This window comes from Folsomia candida, unplaced genomic scaffold (genome assembly GCF_002217175.1).
Source record: "Folsomia candida strain VU population unplaced genomic scaffold, ASM221717v1 Fcan01_Sc004, whole genome shotgun sequence".
Lineage (NCBI taxonomy): Eukaryota > Metazoa > Arthropoda > Collembola > Entomobryomorpha > Isotomidae > Folsomia > Folsomia candida.
The window spans coordinates 7,567,275-7,589,686 of NW_019091196.1; the positions used below are offsets into that span (position 1 = coordinate 7,567,275).

General features: G+C 40.0%; 1 protein-coding gene across 1 annotated transcript; it reads right to left on the reverse strand.

Moving 5' to 3' along the window:
• Nucleotides 1-3,028: 3,028 nt before the first annotated feature.
• LOC110849315 lies at nucleotides 3,029-15,518 on the reverse strand. The gene is made up of 7 exons (XM_022096722.2): nucleotides 15,008-15,518; nucleotides 12,524-12,584; nucleotides 11,039-11,121; nucleotides 4,117-4,222; nucleotides 3,944-3,994; nucleotides 3,837-3,868; nucleotides 3,029-3,516 (listed from the first exon to the last, which is right to left on the reverse strand). The coding sequence occupies exons 1-7, from the start codon at nucleotides 15,056-15,058 to the stop codon at nucleotides 3,403-3,405; spliced, it is 498 nt and encodes a 165-aa protein (XP_021952414.1). The 5' UTR covers nucleotides 15,059-15,518; the 3' UTR covers nucleotides 3,029-3,402.
• Between the last annotated feature and the right edge of the window lie 6,894 nt (nucleotides 15,519-22,412).

The following is a 22,412-nucleotide window of genomic DNA, read 5'->3' on the forward strand; positions in this document are numbered from 1 at the left end:
TAACGTGGTGTTGGCCATTAGAGTGTTGGCTGGCCAGCCTAGGAGAAAATGACATCGTTCCATCCTTCCTTTCCTTTCAGTTGGGGCGAAAACTTTGGCAATTATTCAAATAAAGTTTGTATCAAGGAGGCAAAACATGAGGCTTGCTGCTGCATTCAATATGAAATTTGTGTCGAGTCAAATTCGCATATTCGCTAAACTATACGGGGAGAAAGTTGACGTGTAGAAATGACTCCGTGTCGTCTCGCCGCCTCCCTTGCATTAAATAAAACGCTTTACTTTCAAAATTCAAAAGTGGGATCAATATCTGTGTTATGTGACCAACGGCCGAGATTTATTGCTGGCACCTCAAAGTGCTTTCTCCTGTTGTCTATCCCTCGACGACGGGGACGGCGAGCTATGAAGAAGACGAGAAACCTATATTTTCCTTGCCCAACTATTTATTTATTTACCTCACGTCATGTATGTTTAGTTCAACAAGCGAGCAACCACATAAACTAACTTTTCCCAGAAAACAACAAACTTCGCCGCTAAATCACTCGAGGAAAAGATGCAGGCGGAGAAATTAGTTAAATTGAAATTAAATTTTACTTTGGGTACGGACCGAATGACAAAAACCAAACCAGGGCACCAGCACCAGAGCCCAGGGGAGCCAAAGAGGTGGTCAAAGAGAAGGTGAAGATGTGTTTTATGCCATGAAAAACTCATCAACTTGCCCCCAGGAAGTCTCTCCTTCTTCAAAGCAGGTTTTATTTCATGACTGGAAAACGCATCATTTTCTTCTTTGTTAGGTGAAAAAGTTGGGCGAATATATAATAAACTTGTGCGTGGTGGTGGTTCAGTTCAATTCGAGGAAAAGAAAAAAAGTTGATAAAATAACGACGACTTTTCCATTCAAGAATTTATTTGGACACATTTTTACCCATTTCTTCGAACTGTATGGGTGCGTTTGAGCAAAAAAAATGTGAATCGAGTTGTTTGAGTTATGTATGCCTAAAGTCCAGTCCAGTTTGGACGGGAAAAAAGTAAGAAAACCATAAATAAAAAGTAAAACTCTCATTTTGAGAAAAGATTGAATATTAGTTTCTCATTTTTCTTGGTGAAAGACAAAAAAGGAGGTTTGATTTCGACTCGAAAATTCCAACTTGGAGCGTTTCTTAACCTCCGACATTCTTGTCCTTGTCCTGTCTAACCGACATTTTGATGAGGTTCTCCATTTTTAAAAGATAAATGAAGTTGACATCCTAAGATGGGACCGACCCGGTTAATGCATAGGCTGAGACGAGATTTTGAATCCGAAATGAGGTTAGCCATCCATCCACCCACGAAATATATAGTGAATGAAGGACAGAATATCTAGACCAGTATTGCGAAACAGTCAGCTTCTCTTCTCTGCTGGGTTATAGTTCGAGTGAAAGCACTGGGACGGGAAAGATTAAGCCGTATTATTATGTTAGTCTAGCCATCCATCCATGGATGAATGTAGAGAATGTGGTTGGATCGTCGTCGTCTCCGTTTTTTTTTTGGAAAATTTCCTAAAAATTCAAACGTGAATTTTTCGACGGACGGACAACTTGACATGTTCAAGGAAAGAGGGTGAGATTTCTTAGCTTAGCATCACAATTGCGCCTCCACGAAAGAGAAAGGATGTGCAACGAACGTTCCATTTTTCTTGAATATAGAACTTGAGATACAATTCAATTTTTTTTCGGGTTTGGTTTCATGTTTTTTATCGTGGTTTTAGTAGATTATTCTGAGCTCTTCTTCGTGAGAAAATAGGGTTCGAGTCTGAAATATAAGGCGTGCAGTCAGTCAAATAAGACGAAGTAATTTAATGATATGCCACTCTCGCTGGGATTCATTCTGGGTTGCACGGCTGGTTAAAAGACCGTTCTCTCGGTGGTGGTGGGGTGGATTTCGTTTGATTTGAAGTGACGGTTTGGTATGATTTATTGTACGGGATGGATGGACTAGCTGGATTTACTTGTTTGGTTCATTTATAATGGTTTGGCAGATATTTTGTAAAAATATATACTGTGTAAAACATATACGCCAATGAGAAATATTACGGAAGATTAGCAACTTTGTATTCAATTTATAGGTTTTTCAGAGCATAAAGGGCAATTTTAAGAATTCTAAATTTGATTCAGAGGATTTCCAATGGAAATTTTCCACATGTTTCTAAAATCAAGGCGCTAGAAAGGGTCATTTCAAACTTTTTGATCTGCCGACTAAATTGTCATGTTATGAATATAATGGAAGACTATGTAGTACAGCAATCAATAAAAAATTCAGTGTGACCTGTTATATAGAACTGACCTTATATGTATATGTGAATATGTGGCCCATGCCTAATTACTGTAAGATGAGTGTATGTAACTACACAAAAATATGTATTGTCCCATTTTGATTGATTATGAACATAAGAAAATATTTATTCAAATTTTATTTTTGATACTGCTTAATTTGATTACTAACCATGTAACAAGATGATCTCCCGATTACAGGTTATCGCATTTCCACGACATTTATCCATCATTTCGGTCCGTTTATATGGCAGGATTCAGTTTAACAATAAAAACAAAAAGAAAAATAATAAATCTTTCTTCCTCTCTTACAGCCGTCAGAATCTTTCCCGTCATATCGAATCAGGATTGGCATCATTTTTTACTCGAGTTTCGCAGTGACTGCAAAAACTGGGAGAAGAAAACGCACTCTCTGTGTAAACATTTCTCTGCCAAAGGCCATGAATGTCGGCACACACACACACAGCCAAAAGAAAGCCAAGAAAGAGAAAGCATCTTGTTGCTCTTGTTTTGAAGTTGATCTGCCTGCGCGACCAGACCAGACCACCGCCGAATAAGTTTCAGGCCCAGCAGGAGTCCTGACTTTTACTACTTTTTAATGCGTTAAGCTTGTAGCGGGCCCCATTGAGGAGAGAGGATGACCGGAACCTGGAGGGCAATTTATCATATGAAACGTCACCCTTGTAATAATTGAATAAATGAGGAGCAAGAATTTTCATCCGTCCGTCTCAAAAATTCGTAAAACTTTATTGTGTCATTGTCATCAGAGAGAAAATTTTGATTTACATAAACACACGAGAAATGCAGTAGATATTTACAGAGACACATGCACACATAAATATTCTGTAGCTGTACAAGTCAACATTTATGGAAGATAGATAAGTGAGTTAAGTGAGTAAGTGAGAACATGAGCCGTAATGATAAACATCGTATAATCTGTTAAGTATTGTTTGCTTTCTACTAAAATTTCTAGCACGAAAAATTGAGTCGTCTAAAAACCTATCGTTTGATCCAGTAGGCAATGAAGGAAACAAGAAAACTCTTGTCGTTAAAGTTGATATATTGTTTTGTAATACAGATTTTTGAATGAACAACATTAAGGAATGACCATGGTGTCGGGTGGGGGTGAGCGTCCGCGGCTGCTGTGGTGATGAATTGGGGATGACATTTGGTCCTCATCATTTTCTTGGAGTTCTTTGTGGTAGCCGAACTGAAAAGTGATTTAGTAAGTATTTTTGAACAGTAAGAAATTGGGAAGCAAATTTTAACTGCATAGAAATAAAGTTGCTGCCAAGATTAGGTACCTAGTTCGTAACGACTTGTTATAAAGTGGAAAAAATTATTTCCCACGAAATTAAAATTTGCCACAACACTGAAATTATTTTCTCATCATATACACGATATAAATTTGAATTCCGCGGACAATTATTGTGGCCATTCGATAAGAGATCGTTACGAACACGGTACACTCGTCGACAACGAGTTGTCGTTACTTTATTCCAAGCTTATGTAAAATTATAATTTTATTACCAATACGCCAAAGTAGAAGAGATACAGGAGGACTTTGAGAAACAAATTTTCAATTAACGCACCCAAAATAGTGAAAAATTCCCAATACATAAAGTAGGCAAAACTACCTGTAAAGATGATGGGAATAGTATCGCCGTATGGGTTGAGAAAGTCGCCCTCTGGAAATAATTTTCAGACGAAATACTTAAGAATACGAGAAGGACCTCATAATTATAACATTGTACTGACAGTATATTTACATCAAAAATTTCTGCAAATTATTTCCAACCGCATTACCCACCTGGAAGGGTCGAGTTCAGCATAAGGCCGAAGTACATCAGAGTAAATCTTTCCCCCAAAATTAGAAAGAGGAGGACTCCACCGCCAGCAATGAGCACTTGAGATTCCTGCCCAAGAAAAAAAAACTTCATACATTTATTTATTCCCTTTTACGTAACGCACACCATCACATTACGTAAATTGCACATGTGACATTTTTTCCTCCCCGTGAATAAACATGATTTACTTTGCAGGCTCTCTTAAATCTTCGCGAGATCAGGTGTTGGTTCTCAAGAATTCCAATTCCATTTCATTCCAAGTAAACTTTTTCGTTAAAAAGATCGAAGAAATGAGCTATGTTAGGCAAGCGAAAGTATTACCGTGGTGGAAAATAATCCTGGAAATAAATCTGCTTATCAGAAGGGAAATATAAAAAGGTGACCATAAAAAATACTAATGTCCACTATATATCCTAAGTAAAACATTAAAACGTGCCGTATGTACGTAGTTCGTCAACATTTCCGCTTTCTCTCCACTTCCACCAGAGACTCACTTATTTGCAGTCCTCGCCCGTTTCCCGACCTCAACAACTTTAGGGCAGGAGGAGAAGGAGAAAGCAATAAATACATGGCGAGAGGTTGTATGTTTCTACCTCGTTTTTCCTGTTTTTTCTTTATCCTTCCTCCTTCTCCCACTGCATTGAAATCTATCCATCTTAAATCTCAATCTGTAGTGGGGAGATGTAACTCAAATGGTTTCCTCGCAGCTTTCACCTGACCCGACATTCGATCTAATCCAATAATTCCTCTCCTTCACACTTTCTCCAGTCTACTTTAAACTCGAGCCGACCACCTAAAAACCACCACCCACACAACGAAGGAACGTCTGTAGCGGAATATCGAGCATTTCTGCCCAGATATTTATGGCCAGGTCTACTTCTTCTTCTTCCATGCCATGAAATATCAATGGGCAATCTCTCTCAAGAATCTGTTCCTACTTCTTATCGTGCATTGTACATTTGAGAATTACTAATGCAGTCCACGGCCCCTTGGACACGAACCAACGAACCAGCCAGCCAACGCGGCGGCGGGTTCCATTCCACCAACCATTTCATTAATGACCTTCCCATGCTTTCACCTAGCGTCACCACCACTTTTTAGTTTTAACAGCTTTCTCCAGACACAAGTGGTGCCAAATAAAGGCGGCTGCAGCACACACACTTTGAAGTTGGGTACGAGTGCGTGAAGTGTGAACCGATCTGTGGAGCACCTTGTTCAGCGTTAGCGTCATTAAATACTAATCCGCATCGACAGATTCAAATCGCATAGGCTGAGCGGAATCTGGTGAATATTTTAGTTAGACGTGGATTGGATTGGGTTGGGTTTGATGAGGAGCGACTGCAGCGAAAGGCTTTTTGAATACTTTTATTTTATTTTATGTACTTTACCAAAGTAATCATGATGCTTGTGATCAGGGAGTGAAACGAATGCGAATAATTGACAGGGAGAGAGGCTGACTTGTAAATATTCAATTTTGCTGAAATCTTTACGACCTTGGGCGATTTGAAGTATTTTAGAATTTCAAGGAATGGATCTTTTTATTGTGAAATAGGTTTTATTTTATAGTTTATATAGATATTTGCATGCGAAATATGAATATTTGCACTGCATACATAATAATAATGTGTGTAGCGACTGTGCAACGTCCGCCTGTAAGTTTATGAGTTACATAGCTGTGCAGAATACATGGTGAACATATTTAATTTGTATCCCTGCTACGTACCTACTTTCTCCACTAAAATAGAGCGAGCGAGGGCTTAAGAAAGGACAAAGCCTTTGATCTGATGAGAGCCCATTTACAACCAATTACGATTTGCTCTTTACTTTTATAACATGAAGTATTTATTGACAGAGAGGAGGAGAGAAAGGGAACAACTGACGAGAGACGAGGAGATGGGCGGATCAGCTATTAAATGAGGTCTTATACTACTTACTAACTACTTAGTGGAGGAAGAAGTATCTCTAAAACAAATTCGATTTGCTGAGGAAAAGATTTCTACATTTCATCCACCAAGCATCCCACGCAGAGATAAGTATTAAGTAGCATTCTAGGAAACAAGAGCTCACTAACTAAATACGGACTGACAATGGGGACGCAAACGGTGTTCAACCCGGATTATTTTTTTACCATGCTATTAGTTCAGTCTATGTTAGTAGTTTGAAAGAGCAATACTCCTTAGCAAAAGTATTTAGTGCGGCACTTGTGAATATGCGAAAAATTCAGCGAATTTCCGTAAGTTCGCGAAAACGTACAACTGCAGCTGCAAGGCCTAAATTCGGCTGGAAAACCGAGCATTTTCGCGACTTGCGGCCCCAAAAACTTGCTGAATTTTTCGAATCTGCCCAAGTCTCGCACTAAATGTTGTTTCTAAAGAGTTGCTCTTTCAAACTAACATGATCAAAAAATAATCTGGGTTGAACATGGTTTGCGTCCCCATTTTGAGAGAAAATCTCTCTCTCTCCAGAAAAAGTATCAGGTTCGGTAGTAATAAAGATAAAGGAAAATCTGTAAGGGGAGAGAAACAACTTCTCAATAATCTCAAATGAGACATATTAGATTGCAAGGATGGACGATGAAAGTAAAAGCACTATTTTTTTAGAATAGCGATTTTACCCAAGCCACGGAATGAAACCAAAACTCTTACGTTGCGCGTAATCTGATATAATGGGATTGTGTTCCATTGTGTCCCAATCAATAATTGGGCACAGAGGATCTGCTGATCTAGTTCATTACGACCACCATTTTGTGAGGGGATCACATTCCCCACATAAAATACAGATAACTGGGTGCCGGGCAATGTTTTAGGCGTGTGTAGATTTTAGAACGACGACATGATTCGATGAGAATGACTCCAACTCATCAACTGGAATGAAATAGAAATATATAAACTTGTCGAAATTGCAATTCTAGTCAACATGGTGGGTGAGCTTGCAGCTCATTTTATTTCCCAAATCCACAATTTCTGTCTTCTCTCGAGCGGATGAAATTGGTCCGGCTCGAAGCCAAATGATTCTCCTCTTTCTACTTTTTCCAATCCAAATAACAGACTTTCACATCGTATGGAGCAGAACGAGTGGAAAATGTAGTGTCGACATGAAGCTCCTCATAATGAAAAGATTTCAAATGAAAAAGTACATATTCGAGATTTAAGTCGTCCTCGTGAACCATCATCGTAATCATGAAGTTATTATCCATCCATCGCAATCCTGTACACAAAACAGGAACCTCTGTCGCTTTGTTAAACGAAAAACTAGATCCTGCTCGTGATCAAGTCTGTCCGTGCCAAGAGAGGAAGACTCCGGATGAAATGGGAGGATGAGATAAAGAGTTGAACATTAATGTGCAAAAATGGGAATATTCTGCACAAGGAAAAAAACATAATGATGTAATTTGCCTGCTAAGTGGGACGAGGAATGGGACTCGTAGTGAAAGTGAAAGTGCATGGAGTGCTCTGGATGAGATAATTATTTAACTTTAAATGGAGGCGGACGAGGTTTTGGTTCTCCAACACGGCTTTAATTTCCTATCTCGAATATCACACCATACCACGAATGGAAACAAGACAGCACGGTTTCGCTCCCTCTGAAGAACAAAGCCAACATGATGTTCGAACTCATTTGCAATTTACACGGTACACTCTCTGTCATTCAATTCGTTTAACGAGAAGAGTTTGCAGATGTTTTTAGAGCCTCTCCTCTCAACTCTTGGGGGCTCTTTGATCATTTGTTTCCCAACGTCACACTTTTTATCCGTTTGAGTCCGTATGAACGCACCATTTTTCATCATCTCTCTGGTTTAGGTAGGATTAATAATGCTGGTTCGGTGGGGTCTGGGGCTGACTAATCCAAAGCCAGGAATCCGACTGATGGATTGACTCTCTCGTGAAACGGGTTGCATACACGGCACGGCATCCTGAGTTCTCATTTTAATTGTAAAATCCATCCCGGATGGATTTCGAAGAAGGAGAGAGAGCACAATGCAAGCACATGAGAGAGAACGAGTGACATCTGACATTTGACATCGACGAGGACGTACGAAAGTAAATTACTACGAGGCCAAAAAGCTGCTAAAGATATGCATTATCTCGTAGCCAAAACCACTCTGGTGTACTACACCATTATCCCCGTCACTTGTACTTATTCGAATTTTGAGTAATGGTGGAGAGTGTGAAGTTCATTAAATTGGTGACGCTGAAAGCTGCTGCGGACTGAAAAATGATTGTAATAAAAGGAGAATCAATCACGATTTGGACCAGACCAGAGCCGCTTTCTCCATGCGGCATCATAATGCATATGTAGTGCCTGTTTGTACTTGTAATGTACACATGCACCTACTTATTACGCACACCGCTTTATCATCCCCATCTCTCTTCGTATATGCGCATATACACACGAGCTTAAATTGTCAAATTTAAATGCAAATTTTAAATTGGGTCTGCTTATCTGGTACACAAAAAGGTACTTGCTCCTCCTTACTTTGCTTGCACATTTAGGAGGACAAGGTCTAAGTTGAGATTTGTGTGAAGCATATGTCACTGCCTCGACCGACCGACCAACCGAAAACCTAAAGATCCTTGAGTTGGGTTGTGTGTTGACCGTGTTGTGTGTAAAATATGTGCCTCGGTTGCAAATAAGTAATGCAAATATTTTGCATTTTACATGACTTTCTCAGTTTCCACTCTAGCAGAATTAGGACGGTAGTTATGTTTTGCTTTTGGTGGGGCTGCTGAGATGTGGCTTCCTTTGAGGCAAAGTGGTGCGGAAGATGAAGAAAGCGAGAAGGTAGTCGTGGCGCAAACAACAGCTTGACTTTCGCTTTATGTGTGCAAGAAGAAAGCAGAGAAAGTAACTTATTACTCCTCCTGGTGTGTTTGACTATCGGTAGTTTTGCTTGCTTCGTAGTTAGTTTACTTACTTACTTATGTACTTACTCAACAACTTTGCCAACTGTGGGGCTCCCGGTATGGTTGTGAATTTAAATGAAAAATCTGCCTCCACAATGTACCTAAGGCTACAATTGCAAAGTATTTCCGTGACGCTTTAGACACGGTTTATGGACCTATTTCCAAATTTCGAATTATTATCCGTAAAATAAAATAGTTTTACTATTACGGAAACCATAATCATTTGGAAATTGGTGTAACGTTTTATTTATTCTAATACAATTTTAATGCTAATTTTACCCCCATTTTGAACAACAAGATACATATGTAAACAAGAACAAAGAGCCGAGTTGAAATTCATCAATTCATGCATCTCCTCCATCCATATGTATGAAAAGTAATGGCGTATGAATTTGCGAACTAATGATAAGAGTTAAGCCATGAGTAAGCTAATGGACAATACGTAACTTGCCGGGTGGGTGGAAACTTGGTTGGTGGGAGAAGAAGTGCATAGGTTTTGTCTCAAATTCAAATCTAAATGCAAATGAAACACCACATCACCTGTCTCGCCGCCATCATCACGATCCTCCCTCCCTCCTTTATGCATGTGTTCATTTACAGTTTTATGAAAGGGGTTTAACGCGTCAGATTAATCCTTTTCCTTTGGTAAAACTTTGGTGTAATTATGTCATGAAAATAATCTCGTGCAAGTTGTGCCGGAAGAATCGTGATCGTGATGGCGTTAACATGACACTTTTGTCCATAATAAGCAGTCCCAAATTTGTGTACGTATTCCAGTTCAGTCTGGTTTTTTGAAATTTAAATCAAAAACGAACCATATGCAGCCGGCCTGTCTGTATAAAAAGGTTGCCAATAAAATGCAAATTATTAATAACACTACGTACTACGTCCATCTTACATAAAATTGATTGTGCAACGCGGTTTTCGGAATGTGTAAGGAAGACAAATCTACTCTGGCCAAGTCGCCTAATGCATTTAGATGAATGTCGTCCAATTCAATGTGACCGACCAAGTGACTCTCTATTTTCCTTCTCAATTGGGAAATTGAATCGGATGCCGTAACATGAAAGACGTGACAGGTGTGCTTATCGTACGTACGTACGTTCTAAAAAAAGAGCAAATTTGTCGTCATCTATATTCCTGAATACTGAGGAAAAAACAGTGAAAGGAAAGCAAGGAATTTTACTTTGCCAGCCAGCCACCCACCCACTGGAAAATCTGCCCTCTTTCCTCAGACGACAGAGTAACATCACACAGTAGTCGATTCAATCCAATCCAATCCACGCGTAACAGTAAAGTGAAAGCAAATGTAATAACATTCCGAGTGCTGTATACCAATCACGTTTCCGAGTAATTGAATCCCAAGTAGCAGGAGGACATTGTATGTCCAAAATATTTGATACATTTTCAAACTCGGTGAATAACCAAGCAAGCAAGCAACCATGTGATTAATGAAGGATACAATAAAAGTAATATCGGATCGATGCTCATGGAATTTGAAGGAAGGGATGAAATTCAACATGGCTGGTCGACAACATAAAAGATTTTATGGTCAATTATCCAGAGAAGTTTTGGAAATTTTATTTCGCAATTTTCAATTTGAGAGGCTTGACATTGACACCGACCGAGATCCGTCTACGTGTATAGCCAGACACACACCGGTGATGATGGTGACCGGGGAAAAACTGGCTTAACTTTTCCTCAAAAAAAAAACTTTATTCTTCACGGATAAAGGTATACGATCCATCCTAACAAATAATGCAACATCTTGAGCTCTCGTTTTTCACTCTGTCTGTCTGTATATACGATTCTTTGATCGCTGAAGTGAAAAAGTGCTACCGGTCCGGAACGCTGTGTACTTTTTCTACAGAGATAACTCACCCATCGATCCGAACCTTGAATACAACTGAACAGAACTGACCATTCAAGTGGAGGAATGTAAATTGAAAATTAAATTGGCCTCGCCCATCCAACGACTCACCTCATCAGCACCTCGGAAAGTCATGAATCCACTGGAGAAGAAAAATAGTGCGAATATCAGGGCCATCACGGCCTCCAGGGTTCCTATGAATATATAAAAATATATATATCAAATCTGAATATTACATAACAAATCTAAACAAATCTTGAAAAGTAAACAGGTAGGTAACAAAAATTCAGGGAAAACTGTCACTTATTTTCCCTCCCGATCTCCACAACCAAACCACCACCATCGATAAGGTAGTATCTAGTATGATGGATATCCCTTCATGCGTGCTTATTAAATATTTATATTTATCTACTCACGTCGACTCGTGAGTCTCACGTAGAGAAGAAGAAAACCCAATTTCACCTCGGTTATGATGCCGATAGATCGAAAGGAGAGAGAGCGATGTCACGACCACGGCTTTAAAAAAGAGGAGAGAGAAAAGTTGAAATGCAGATAAATGTGGGGAGATCGAGGATCGTGTCGAATTTTTATTTGCTCAGAGAAAGTATTGAATGAGTTATGTATGTGGTTTCGGTAGTGAAAGTGAACTTAGAGAAGTTTAAGAGGAGAGGGGTGGGCAAAGTGAAAGCAGGATCATGCACGGAGAACAACATGCCCCATACAAATCGTGTATTTGGGGGGATATGTATCTAACGTGATACAACCTGATGCACACACCCCTCTCGTGGTCGTGGTGCACTATGTACTTGTCTGTGTGGTGTGAGCTAATATCATCGAGGTGAAAGTGGAGCTAGAGACATGAGGAGAAAAATGTGTGCACATTTTCAATAAATCCTTTTGAGCTTAGCAGCCAGTGCACTTAACCTAAACCCACCCACCCAACCTCCAATAATGCGAGATCAATGTGTGATGTCACGCTTTTTTGGGGGGGGAGGAAAATAAAATTTCTAAATAAATAAAAGTTACGTATTTATTTATTGTTTTGAATATCAACAAATTCTATTCATAGAAAATTTAAATTTAAACCTCTCTCAGAGTCCAGAATGAATTGAAAATTTGACATTTAATGGAATTCTCCACACCTCATAATTCTTTCACCTGTGAGCCCCCAGCGTTATAAATATTCGGCGTCGCGGACTGTCAGAAATCCCCAGCGTACTTTATTTAAAAGGAGTCAGGAGGCAATGAAAATATCTTCAGTAGAGCTGATCCCACAGTCTGCGAATGTATGGATGTATGTGGTTTTTGGTGGCGGTGGTAGGAATCGTGGGCTTAGCTCGATACACGCCAGTAGAGAGAAATTTTAGCGGTGGTTGCTTGGTAAAAGTAGGTAGTCAGAGATGAGGAGAGAAAGTAAGTGAAATATTTTGCGGCATGGAGAAACTATCGATTCCAAGTAAATCAAAGGGAGATTGGAGACGGGGAGAAATATTTAATGGAAGTAGGAACGACCCAGTATTATCACGGGTACACACATACAGGAAAAAAATAAAATTGCTGTAAATATATCGAATCAAATGGAATAAATGCTCTTACTGCTGGAAAGTGATGAAATCGCCGTCGGGAGAACACGGACCATTTGTGTGACTGCAAAATACTGGAAAACACAGGAAAAAGAGAAAGATTTTTCACAAGTTGCAACAATTTCGAGCAATTTAACCCTAAATGGAGAAAGCGCTCGCTTTCTTTCACCGAGTTCAAACTTGATCCAGGCTTGATCTCGTCTTTCTTGGAGAGATGAATCCCAAGAATCTGAGGGAAAATTTTTCCCTTTTGAACATATTTTTTTCTTCCTTTTGTACGCTTTGTTACGTAACGAATTTATCCGAAATGTTATTATAATACAAGTAATACGGCTGAAGCGTAACGGCGTGATTTTATTTTCCTAGTTGCATACGCAGTAATTTTATTATTCGATTTTTCCCAATAGCTAAGTAGCAGTTTGAATTCTACGCCCACATCCCAATCCATCCAAACACACACCTTGTCATACCCCGGACATGGAAAAGCTTTAAGGTTTTCAGAGTGTATAGCAGAGAAATCTCGGGAAATACGAAATTCGCAAGATTACCTATGTTTCTATGTGCGTATGTGTACCTACTTCCACCCGATTTAAGTCGGACACTTCCTCTGAGAGTATGTCACGGTTCAAAAATCTGAGACTACGAAAACCTGGTCTTGCTTAATAATATGGATACACATACGTACATAGGTACACGTGGAGAGAAATGGTGCTACACCAGACTGGGAGGATAATGGGACTAGATAATGGATAATATGTTTGTCCATTTGTGTAAGACTGTTCCCCGTTCTGTTCCAAGTAATGGATAGATTTATCAGGTAATCCTCTCCGAGACAGCGGCAGGGCAAACGCAAAACTGAATCTGATACTGCCTTTCTTTGTCCCGTGTAAAAGACGAACACGGCGAGATTATCATATGTATCTCTCCGAGGAGGAGGAAGTCCTTTATGCTGCTCACTCACTCACTCAAGTTTGAGAGACAAGATATAATCCGCTTACCCAAATCAGAAGGAAATTGACTGAAACCAGAAGAAGAAGAACCGAGTGAGACAAAGAACGAGGTTTGCTATTGTAAGTAATGTGGGATACGTATGCCTGTCAGATTTTGGGTGGAGTGGAGAATATGATAACCAAATAAATAAATCTCGCTACGAGAGTGAGATGACAGTTATTGGGAAGAAAAATAAAAATACTTGGAAAACGTGCACTTAAGACGTTCCGAATTTATTCCAAGAATCAATTTGAGGTTGGAGAATCCATGTCTTAATTAATACATGAAATCTCTTCTGCTTCATGGCCCACTTCGCTTTCTCCGCTGCTGCTACATAGATGCACTTAAATTTTGAGCAGGATGCGGCCAAATTGTGAGCGAACGAAATGCTCAAACTTTTAGGTTCAATTGCTCCTTGTTAGTTTCAAGTTTGGTAACAAGTAAGCAAACTATGTATGTGTATGGACACTCTTAGAAATCCGGTATTAAATTAATACCAAGCGGTATTCATATATTTTTCTACCAAAGTAGTATTGATAAGTAATACCGTGTAGGAATAGGTTGGTATTAAAGTTTTAGCATATCGGTAGTAAATTTTTACGGACAGGTATAATTTTAATACCAAGCGGTAACACCGAGAAATCAATACCTGCGTAACTATATTAGATTTCCAACAGTGTAAGTTTTGCCATTCTTGTGTATGTACATACCTTCTGCAAATTTACTATTATGGAAAAAAATTAGCAGCTGTATAACTTATGAAGGAGTGAAAGTTGGAGTGAAAGTGAGCTCAGTAGTGTTACATACGGCAAATAAATTTCCCTTTTCTTCATCCTCTCCCCCAAAAAGCATGCAGTGCAGAGAGAGTCATGAATAAGTACAAAAGTTTCTTTGTACGAGATCATGTTTCTTCTCGTGCTGTGCTCTGGATGAGAGTGTTGCTTTCCTGTTTGTTGTTCAATTGTAAAATTTTGAATGTATGTATGTGGAGGGATTGAGAAGCGCTGAATACATTCAAATATATACACAACACATGAAATGTGTTTCGTTCACATCCAATTAATTCACTCTTTTCATCCATCCATCCAGCCATCCATCGCATAAAGAAAGAAGGGAATGAATGAACGAGAAGAAGAAGAAGACGATGCTTTCTCAGAAATTAAAGTGGAGTGCCCCATTGAAGAAAAAGTCGTTTTTTTCATAGAGAAAAATAGAGATGAGTTTCTCCTTTACTTTCTCCACTTCATTTCAGAGGGGACATTATATAACTGATTTCGCATACTACATGTGGAGATACATGCGATTTTTTTGGTCGGATTTGTGGTGACCATATTTCTCCTCTTGGTCATATATTTTATCCGAAGACATTAAACGCAGAAATGCAGGAATGGAACCCGGTGAGATGTATGTTTTTATTTTTGTTTTTTTTTCCTGTTGGAATTTTTTGTCCGTAAACAAAGACGGGCAGCAGTAGGGAAATGCAAAAGGAGAAAGTTATTTTCCTTACCACATGGAGACTTGAAAGAAAAAAGGCCGCCGCTCTGATTGAACAACACATTTTTCCGGTGAATGTTGGTTGGTTGGTTGGTTGGATAGTGACTTTTTTTCCTCTTCTTCTAATTAATTTGCTTGCCTTGTCCTTAATTAATTGGAGGTTTCACTAGGGATCAACCCGGCACTACTGCGAGTACGGCAATCTTCTTCTCCGGACTTTTCATGGCATGGCGGAGAGTGAAAGTGAGTGAATTAAACTACTGTCTCGTCTCGAGTGGACACCTCGCCTTGTGTAAGTGAAAGTCACTCAGGGGAAATGGACAAAAAGTGTGAATTAACACGCACACAGATTTAAGGGCAGTTAAGACCAGGCCAGGCGAGAAAAGGAGGAGAGTTGACGAGCTTCTTCACCTACAGCCGTGCAAAACTAAGTAAGAAGGAAGAAGAAAACAGCTCTTCTTTCTGCGAGGCGATCAACAATGCGAGCACACTGCTGTTGGATTGCAGAATAGGAGAAACTGGTGGTTCCGGTGATGATGTTGCTTCTCGTAGTCAGTGGTGGTGGTGGTTGGTTGCGAAAAGCAGCTCAAGTTGCGCAAGCAAACCCACTTCTCATCCGTCCCAGTCCATTTCCTCTCCTCGGCCAAATAAAGACGACGAGAGGAATATCGGCCACTTTCACAACTTTCACTTACTTTTTCACTTCTATGTGGCACATTATGTGGCATCGTCGTTCCACGTCCACCCCCTTCTTCACTTGTTAAGGGATTGAGTGAATGAATGAATGACTGGGACGGGACGGGACAGTATTATTGTGTGGTCAATAATGTTATGATGACGGCGATATAGAGGAAGGGAGGACTTTTTGGGGTAAGCTGAAAGGAAAAGAATGGAGAAAGTGGAAAGTTAATTCTGACGGGGAAAAGACACTTTGGGTTGAGTGAGATGCTAATGGAATGGTTGTTTTGATGGTCAGAGTTGAAGTCTTAGGAAAAATTCGAGTAACTCTTGCTAAACAAATATTTCTGCGTATGGTGAGAAAACGGAAATGAAAACATGAATTGTGACGAGTTCCTGGTTTTCGGAATCAAGCCTATTATCGGTTAGAAAAAGTGAGAATTGACCAAAATCCATTTGTTTTGTTTCAACGAACTGCTGGTTATTATCGCCTACAATAACAGACTTTTGCCCTTTTCCTCTTATCTGTATAAATTACATTATCCATTTTTCCCCCTCTTTCTCGTGAGGAGGTCCAACCAAATGTTTTTCCTGAATGTCGGACTGGACTCTTGCTCTCTTTTTTTGCACACTCTTTGTTCTCTTCTTCTTGATCTGACAGTACTGCCAATAAAAACAGAATGAGAGTTTGACCATTTATTTTGCTTACTTATGTACCCAGTAACGAGGAGAGGAATCCAACTTTCTTTTATCGAAGGAAGAGACCGGAATTCTAAACGGGGACACGAAGAAATTGGAATTTTGGCCGACTTTTTTATGCGTATCACACACACCACACCCAATTCAGTGGTGGGTGGTGGGTGGGTGGAAGGTTTATTAGTATTTGTGCATGCATGCATTGCTACAACAGGCAGAAATCGAGGAGGAGGCAGAGGCACATTATTAAATGCAGATAAGATGTGATGAAACTCTGAATTGAAAAGAGAAGGCAATTCGAGAGGTACCTACTGAAATGGTGGATGGGTTTGTGTCCATGTATTTGTGGGAATTGCCTTCCTTGGATATAAGCTTCTGGAGAGAGAGGACGTGGACTTATTTTTATTTTTATTGATGAAATTCCTGAAGAGGAATATGCATGGGGGCGAAGAAGAGGATGACACAACCAGCCAACTATCTAACCAACTCGCCCACAAGAACCGGAAGACGGACCATCAACTCGGAATATATTGACCTCATCTCATCAGATGTGTTTTCCTCAATGTTATGGAATGTAATGGAAATGGAGGGGATCAAATGCTTTGCAGTGGAGTGTCGTTGGTAGTAATTTATGTTACGACTTTTACCTTCGGACAAAACCAATTTACAAATATCTTCCCAGAGAGGGAAGGAATCGTGTGAAATAGTGGAGAAAATCGGGGTATCCTGTGCCGTTCTATTTATTCAACGTTGTTAAGTACGAGACCCTAAAAACCAACCAACCAACGATCCGAGACGGGAGGAAAAGTCTTGTCAAAATATAATAAACCGTCGCAAACGCGCATACGGAAGTAGCTTCAGACGTACTTCACCCCAAACGGTCCCACCACAACTCGGGAACACTTAATTTCACTCTATTTCACCTATAGATTAATTTTTTGTAAAAATCTCATTTTGCCCCGACCACACCCCCTGGCGACGAGGGGGTGTGGAACAACTCGGGAACACTTAATTTCACTCTATTTCATCTATAGATTAATTTTTTATAAAAATCTCATTTTGCCCCAACCACACCCCTGGCGCCTAGGGGGTGTGGCACAACTCCGGAACACATAATTTTACTCTATTTCACCTATAGATTAAATTGCACTAAAAATCTCATTTTGCCCCAACCACACCCGCTGGCGCCGAAGGGGTGCGGCAAAATCGGGGAAACACTCAATTTCACTTAATTTCACTTAATTTCATTTAATTTCACTCAATTTCACTTAATTTTACCCATAGAATAAATTGCACTAAAAATCTCATTTTGCCCCAACCACACCCCCTGGGGCCGAGGGGGTGTGGCACAATCGGGGAAGCACTTAATTTCACTTAATTTCATTTAATTTCACTCAATTTCACCTAATTTTACCCATAGATTAAATTGCACTAAAAATCTCATTTTGCCCCAACCACACCCCCTGGCGCCGAGGGGGTGTGGCACAACTCCGGAACACATAATTTTACTCTATTTCACCTATAGATTAAATTGCACTAAAAATCTCATTTTGCCCCGACCACACCCCCTGTCGCCAAAGGGGGTGTGGTCCGGTTGCCCCCAAAAGTTGATAGGATCCTCCCCCTGGGGTCCTATGTATGATGGCGAAAACCGATTTCGATTATCTCAATCCGTTCTCCTGATATCCTGCTGACAGACAGACAGACAGACAGACAGACAGACAAAGTCTTCACATAAAGTAGCTGAAGCTACTTAATAAAATGAGATCAGTTTTTCCTTGCAAAATGAGTTACCTGCTGTTTCTTGTAAGTCACTCAGGGCATGCCAAAGTTTTAAATTAATTCAAAAGGCTGACTTTTCCTCGAGAAAATTAGCCCAATCAGAAAACAAATCAATTTATCCCCTCGCATATACTTTGCTTGCTTTATAAACTCCATTTTTACAGATCATTTACATTTATTTGTAGCATTATCCCGCTCGAAGAAACTTTGGATGGGAATTCGATGGCAAAATTATGCATATCTTTCGGTTTGCTTGTATCTAATCAATCTTTTTGTTCGGTGGGTTTTTTCTTTCCTCCCTCAATACTTTTTTTTCTCGGAGGGATTCATTCATTGGGATCCGATTTCTTCTTCTTTTTTTCAATTTACAAAACTTCTCTCTATCTCAAACTGAGGAGCAAAAGTGGTGGTGGTCTGGCTTTGTTCCTCCCTTTGTTAAAATCACTTTCTCCCTCGAACTATTTCCCTAAAGAAGAAGGAGAGGAGCACTACTAAACTGAGGATGAGAGGAGGAGGAAGAGGAGGAGGACGCGTAATAGCAGAAGAGAAGCCCTGTATTTAAATGGGATCAGGAAATAAATTGGATCCAGGCTGAAATTGATGACCCAGTTTCATTTCGTGTTTCCATTATAATTTCTATTCTATTGGGTGTGTCACTTGCTGCTGGTGGGCACCAGGGCAAATTTTGGTGGTATATGTATGCATATCTACTAAAACTTTGGTTTGGAGGGGAGATTTTTTGATATTCATCCAGGAAAATATTTAATACCGTTATCGCAAGGTTTCATATTATTACTTTTCTTTTTATGTATACTTACCTGTATTTTTTTGGTATGAATTGATTTCAGGATTTTATTATTTAGAATTTAAATATATTATCCGGAAAATACTTACATGCATGACCATCTGGAAATACATGTAACTCTGCACTTTGCCCCTTGCTAAGTTATGTTAACTGTTCCCTCGGTTGTGGATGGTTATAGTGTTGAAATTGTGAAATGTCACTCGCAGATTTGGTTCCGCGACCAAATGGAGAAAGTCAGAGTGGGGAAAGTGGGACAATAAAAGTTAATAGTGGCGAATGGGCTGAATGGTTTGGTTTGGCTTGGTTTTCGACTCTTGTACATTACTCGAGACCAGTGCAGTAGGACCAGCAGCAGCTAAAATAATGCTGAGTAAACGTCCAATTCTAAACCTCACTAAGATAATGATCCTCTTCCCAACAGTATAAAGATGTTGATGTTGATGGGAGTGGGGACAGAGGGAAACCTTGTATGGGTGGAAATTATTATTATTAACGGTATATGGAGGGCTAGTGCCTAGGCATATTTCAGTCAGACCATCATTAAGCCTCTGCATGCCCACATAAAATCGAATCTATTAACTTTCGATGCCACTATTAGAACGACACATTTGCCCGGGATTAAGTCCTTTGTCTGAGAAGTATTTATTTGTTTGACCATATTTTTCCTGTGGGGAGAAGTAATGAGGCGAATGCTAATTCCAGACTTTGCTTTTCCTCGTGAAGCAATCTTACCACTTGGAAATAATCATCTCATCATGCGGCGTTGGTTTTGAAATCGATCCCCATTTTCCCGATTATTTATGAACTGAAACATATTTTTTGTTCAAAAGTTGTTCAAATCGTCATCATCATTTTATTAAAACCACATTTTCTCCCGAAAAGATATTTTCTCCAGCTGCCTCCGTCATTGTGGAATGAGAAGAGCAGAAGAAGAAGAGTTACATACATTTACTACCGCAAACTTGGGACTTGTCGGATATAACTCATCTAGTCAAGAAGAGTGAGTGGGTGGGTGGGTTTGTAAATAAGGAGGAGACGCCTATGTATATACTTAAGACTGCTATAGAGAAAGAGCTATACTTTTTGAAGCAAATAAGTCAGTAGGTTCGGAAGCAAATAAATAAATATAATGTGAGTCGGATTTCTAGAGAGGAAGAACGCTCCAAGGCTTAGCAATGGTCACATATCTAGCGTCGCAGTGGTGGTGGTGGCGTTGGTTAGGTCATAAATCCCGAGTGATACGGAACCATTAGAGGTTTAGAGAGAAGTCCGAGAAGACGAACATAACCGTAAGTGAGTGCCGCATTTCACATGCCATCTCCATTTCCACCACACCACCAAGGAATCAATTACCAACTAAACTAACCGACGCGACTTGGTCGTCGTTCGTGCCGTGGTAATAACTTCCTGTGGGAAATAAAACGCACCTTTTTCGCCTAAATTTTTTCACATTACGGGAACGCCAGAGTTAGATAGATAGAAGAGTTGACTTGGCATCTGCATCCAACCCGGGTTTAAGTGTTATCTTGATGCCTGGTTGGTAGGGTCAGATGGTATCTATTCGACAGGCAGCTTATATAAACGGGCAGAGTGACCATGCCATTAGTTAGTTGGATGGAAGAGAAAGCAAAAAGACAGGACTGGATCATCTCGTAACTGGGGAGATGATCAAGCGAAAGGAAAAAGCCAGCGACACAATCAGATGGACTGATCATCAACTTTCAGGTTTTTATGACGAGTAAATTTTACCATCATCATCGCTCGTGGGAGTTTGGGGTTGGTTTTGTTGGTCGCAGGGACCATTAAAAGTTTGACCTCCTACTACGCGTGAGGAAATGAACACCAACTATTCCTGACTTTTATTCTTCGGTCTACTTTTCTGGTAAAAGTTGCCAATAATATTTCTCCATTGGCTTCATTATCATGGGAAATTCGTAGTCACTCTTCTGTTAGTTGTTAGTTGGATGTGACTAAAAATAATAATATTTAATTATTTTGAAACATTACAAGTAATGCTTGAATTTGAATTTGCAAACATGAGAAAGACTCTCATTAGACTTTCAAAATTTGTTTATTTAAGGATTTCTTGAACTGCTCTCGACAAAATTTGTGTTATTATTCGTGTTAAGGGAGGACTCGGGTTTTGACAGAGTTTTGGCTCAGGCAGCGCCTGAGACTGATGGGATGGAGATTTCTGTGAGATTTTGAGCATTGAAGTGCTCACAATGAGGAAATATCCCGGATACGGAGTGTCTGTTTTCTTCTGGAGAAAGCAAAGGTTCCACTTCAACCAAAACATCCACCCACCCACCCAGTCGAAGAAAAGTTGAATTCAACAAAACGGACCACTGCCTGCTGACTGGTGCTGGTTGGTGAGCATGGTTAATGTGTTGCATAATATATTCATAACCAAAGTCTCATGTCATCCAGGCAGTGGTGGATGCAGTCACGCATTTTATCAACATGAAAAAACACTTCACCCCAAACGAAGACATTTCAACAGTTGAAAGGAGCTTGATAAGTGTGTGCCTTATCATCTGGTGTGGTGTGGTGGAACGTATAAGATATCCATCTCGGTTACCATAAACACTTTTTATTGTCACACAAAAGGTAGATTTTGACATTTTGCCAAATTCCAACTTTCCTCTTACAGGATCCCTTAACAACTTATTCAAGTGTCTAAAAAATTCAGTTTTTCCCAGAAATATTTTATAGGGACAAAAACGAAATAATATTATTAAAATTCACCGTTTCTTTAAAAAATGTCCGGTCCTGGTCGCCCCAACACGAGCAGTTCCACAGATGATGATTCCAATCGGGGGACCACATCGGGGTCGTCATCTTCACGACCTGGATCTGGATCTGGGCGAAGAAATTCGGCCGTTACGGCTCCAAAATTGGAGCAGTTTCTTGGCCTGAGAGGACACAAGGGTGCTCCAGGCGCGTCCAACATTCCGGTCCCTTCAATGAATAAGGGGCACTTCAAAAATGCTGCAGGGGGCAAACAAACCACAATTTCTGGAGGAGGAGGAGCACTCGATCAAAATCGTAACACTATGACCTTAATGAGGATTCAGGAAAAGTCCGCTGACGTGGGCGGAAGTGACCACGAGACGGAGCGAAGCAGGAACCTGTATCGAACCACGAGTCCATTATTCACCCTAAAGTTGGATGCCGAACTTGATAATAGTTTAGAAATGGCGTTGGAGAAGAGTATCTCGTTGGCGAGTGCTGTCACCGGGGGCACCGGAGCCATGCAAAATGTTCAAAATGGTGACCTAAACTGGGTCGAGTTTAGAATATGTGATGGCCACCCACCAAAATGGAAAGAGTTTCTAGATCATGGTACTTTATGCGATTGTACGATCCAAGCGAATGATGGGAAGGTTGGTAACATGTCAGTTTGCTGCCGGCGAATAATGCATAGTAAGAGTTTTGTTATCAAATTTCCAGATAT

Coding starts and splice junctions, on each gene's coding strand:
- LOC110849315 (XM_022096722.2), bottom strand. CDS start 15,058: ATGTGTTGTTCAATCAGAGCGGCGGCCTTTTTTCTTTCAAGTCTCCAT. Junction 12,585..15,007: donor TTCTTTCAAGTCTCCATGTG/GTAAGGAAAATA, acceptor TGTGTTTTCCAG/TATTTTGCAGTCACACAAAT. Junction 3,517..3,836: donor TCTTCTACTTTGGCGTATTG/GTAATAAAATTA, acceptor ATCACTTTTCAG/TTCGGCTACCACAAAGAACT.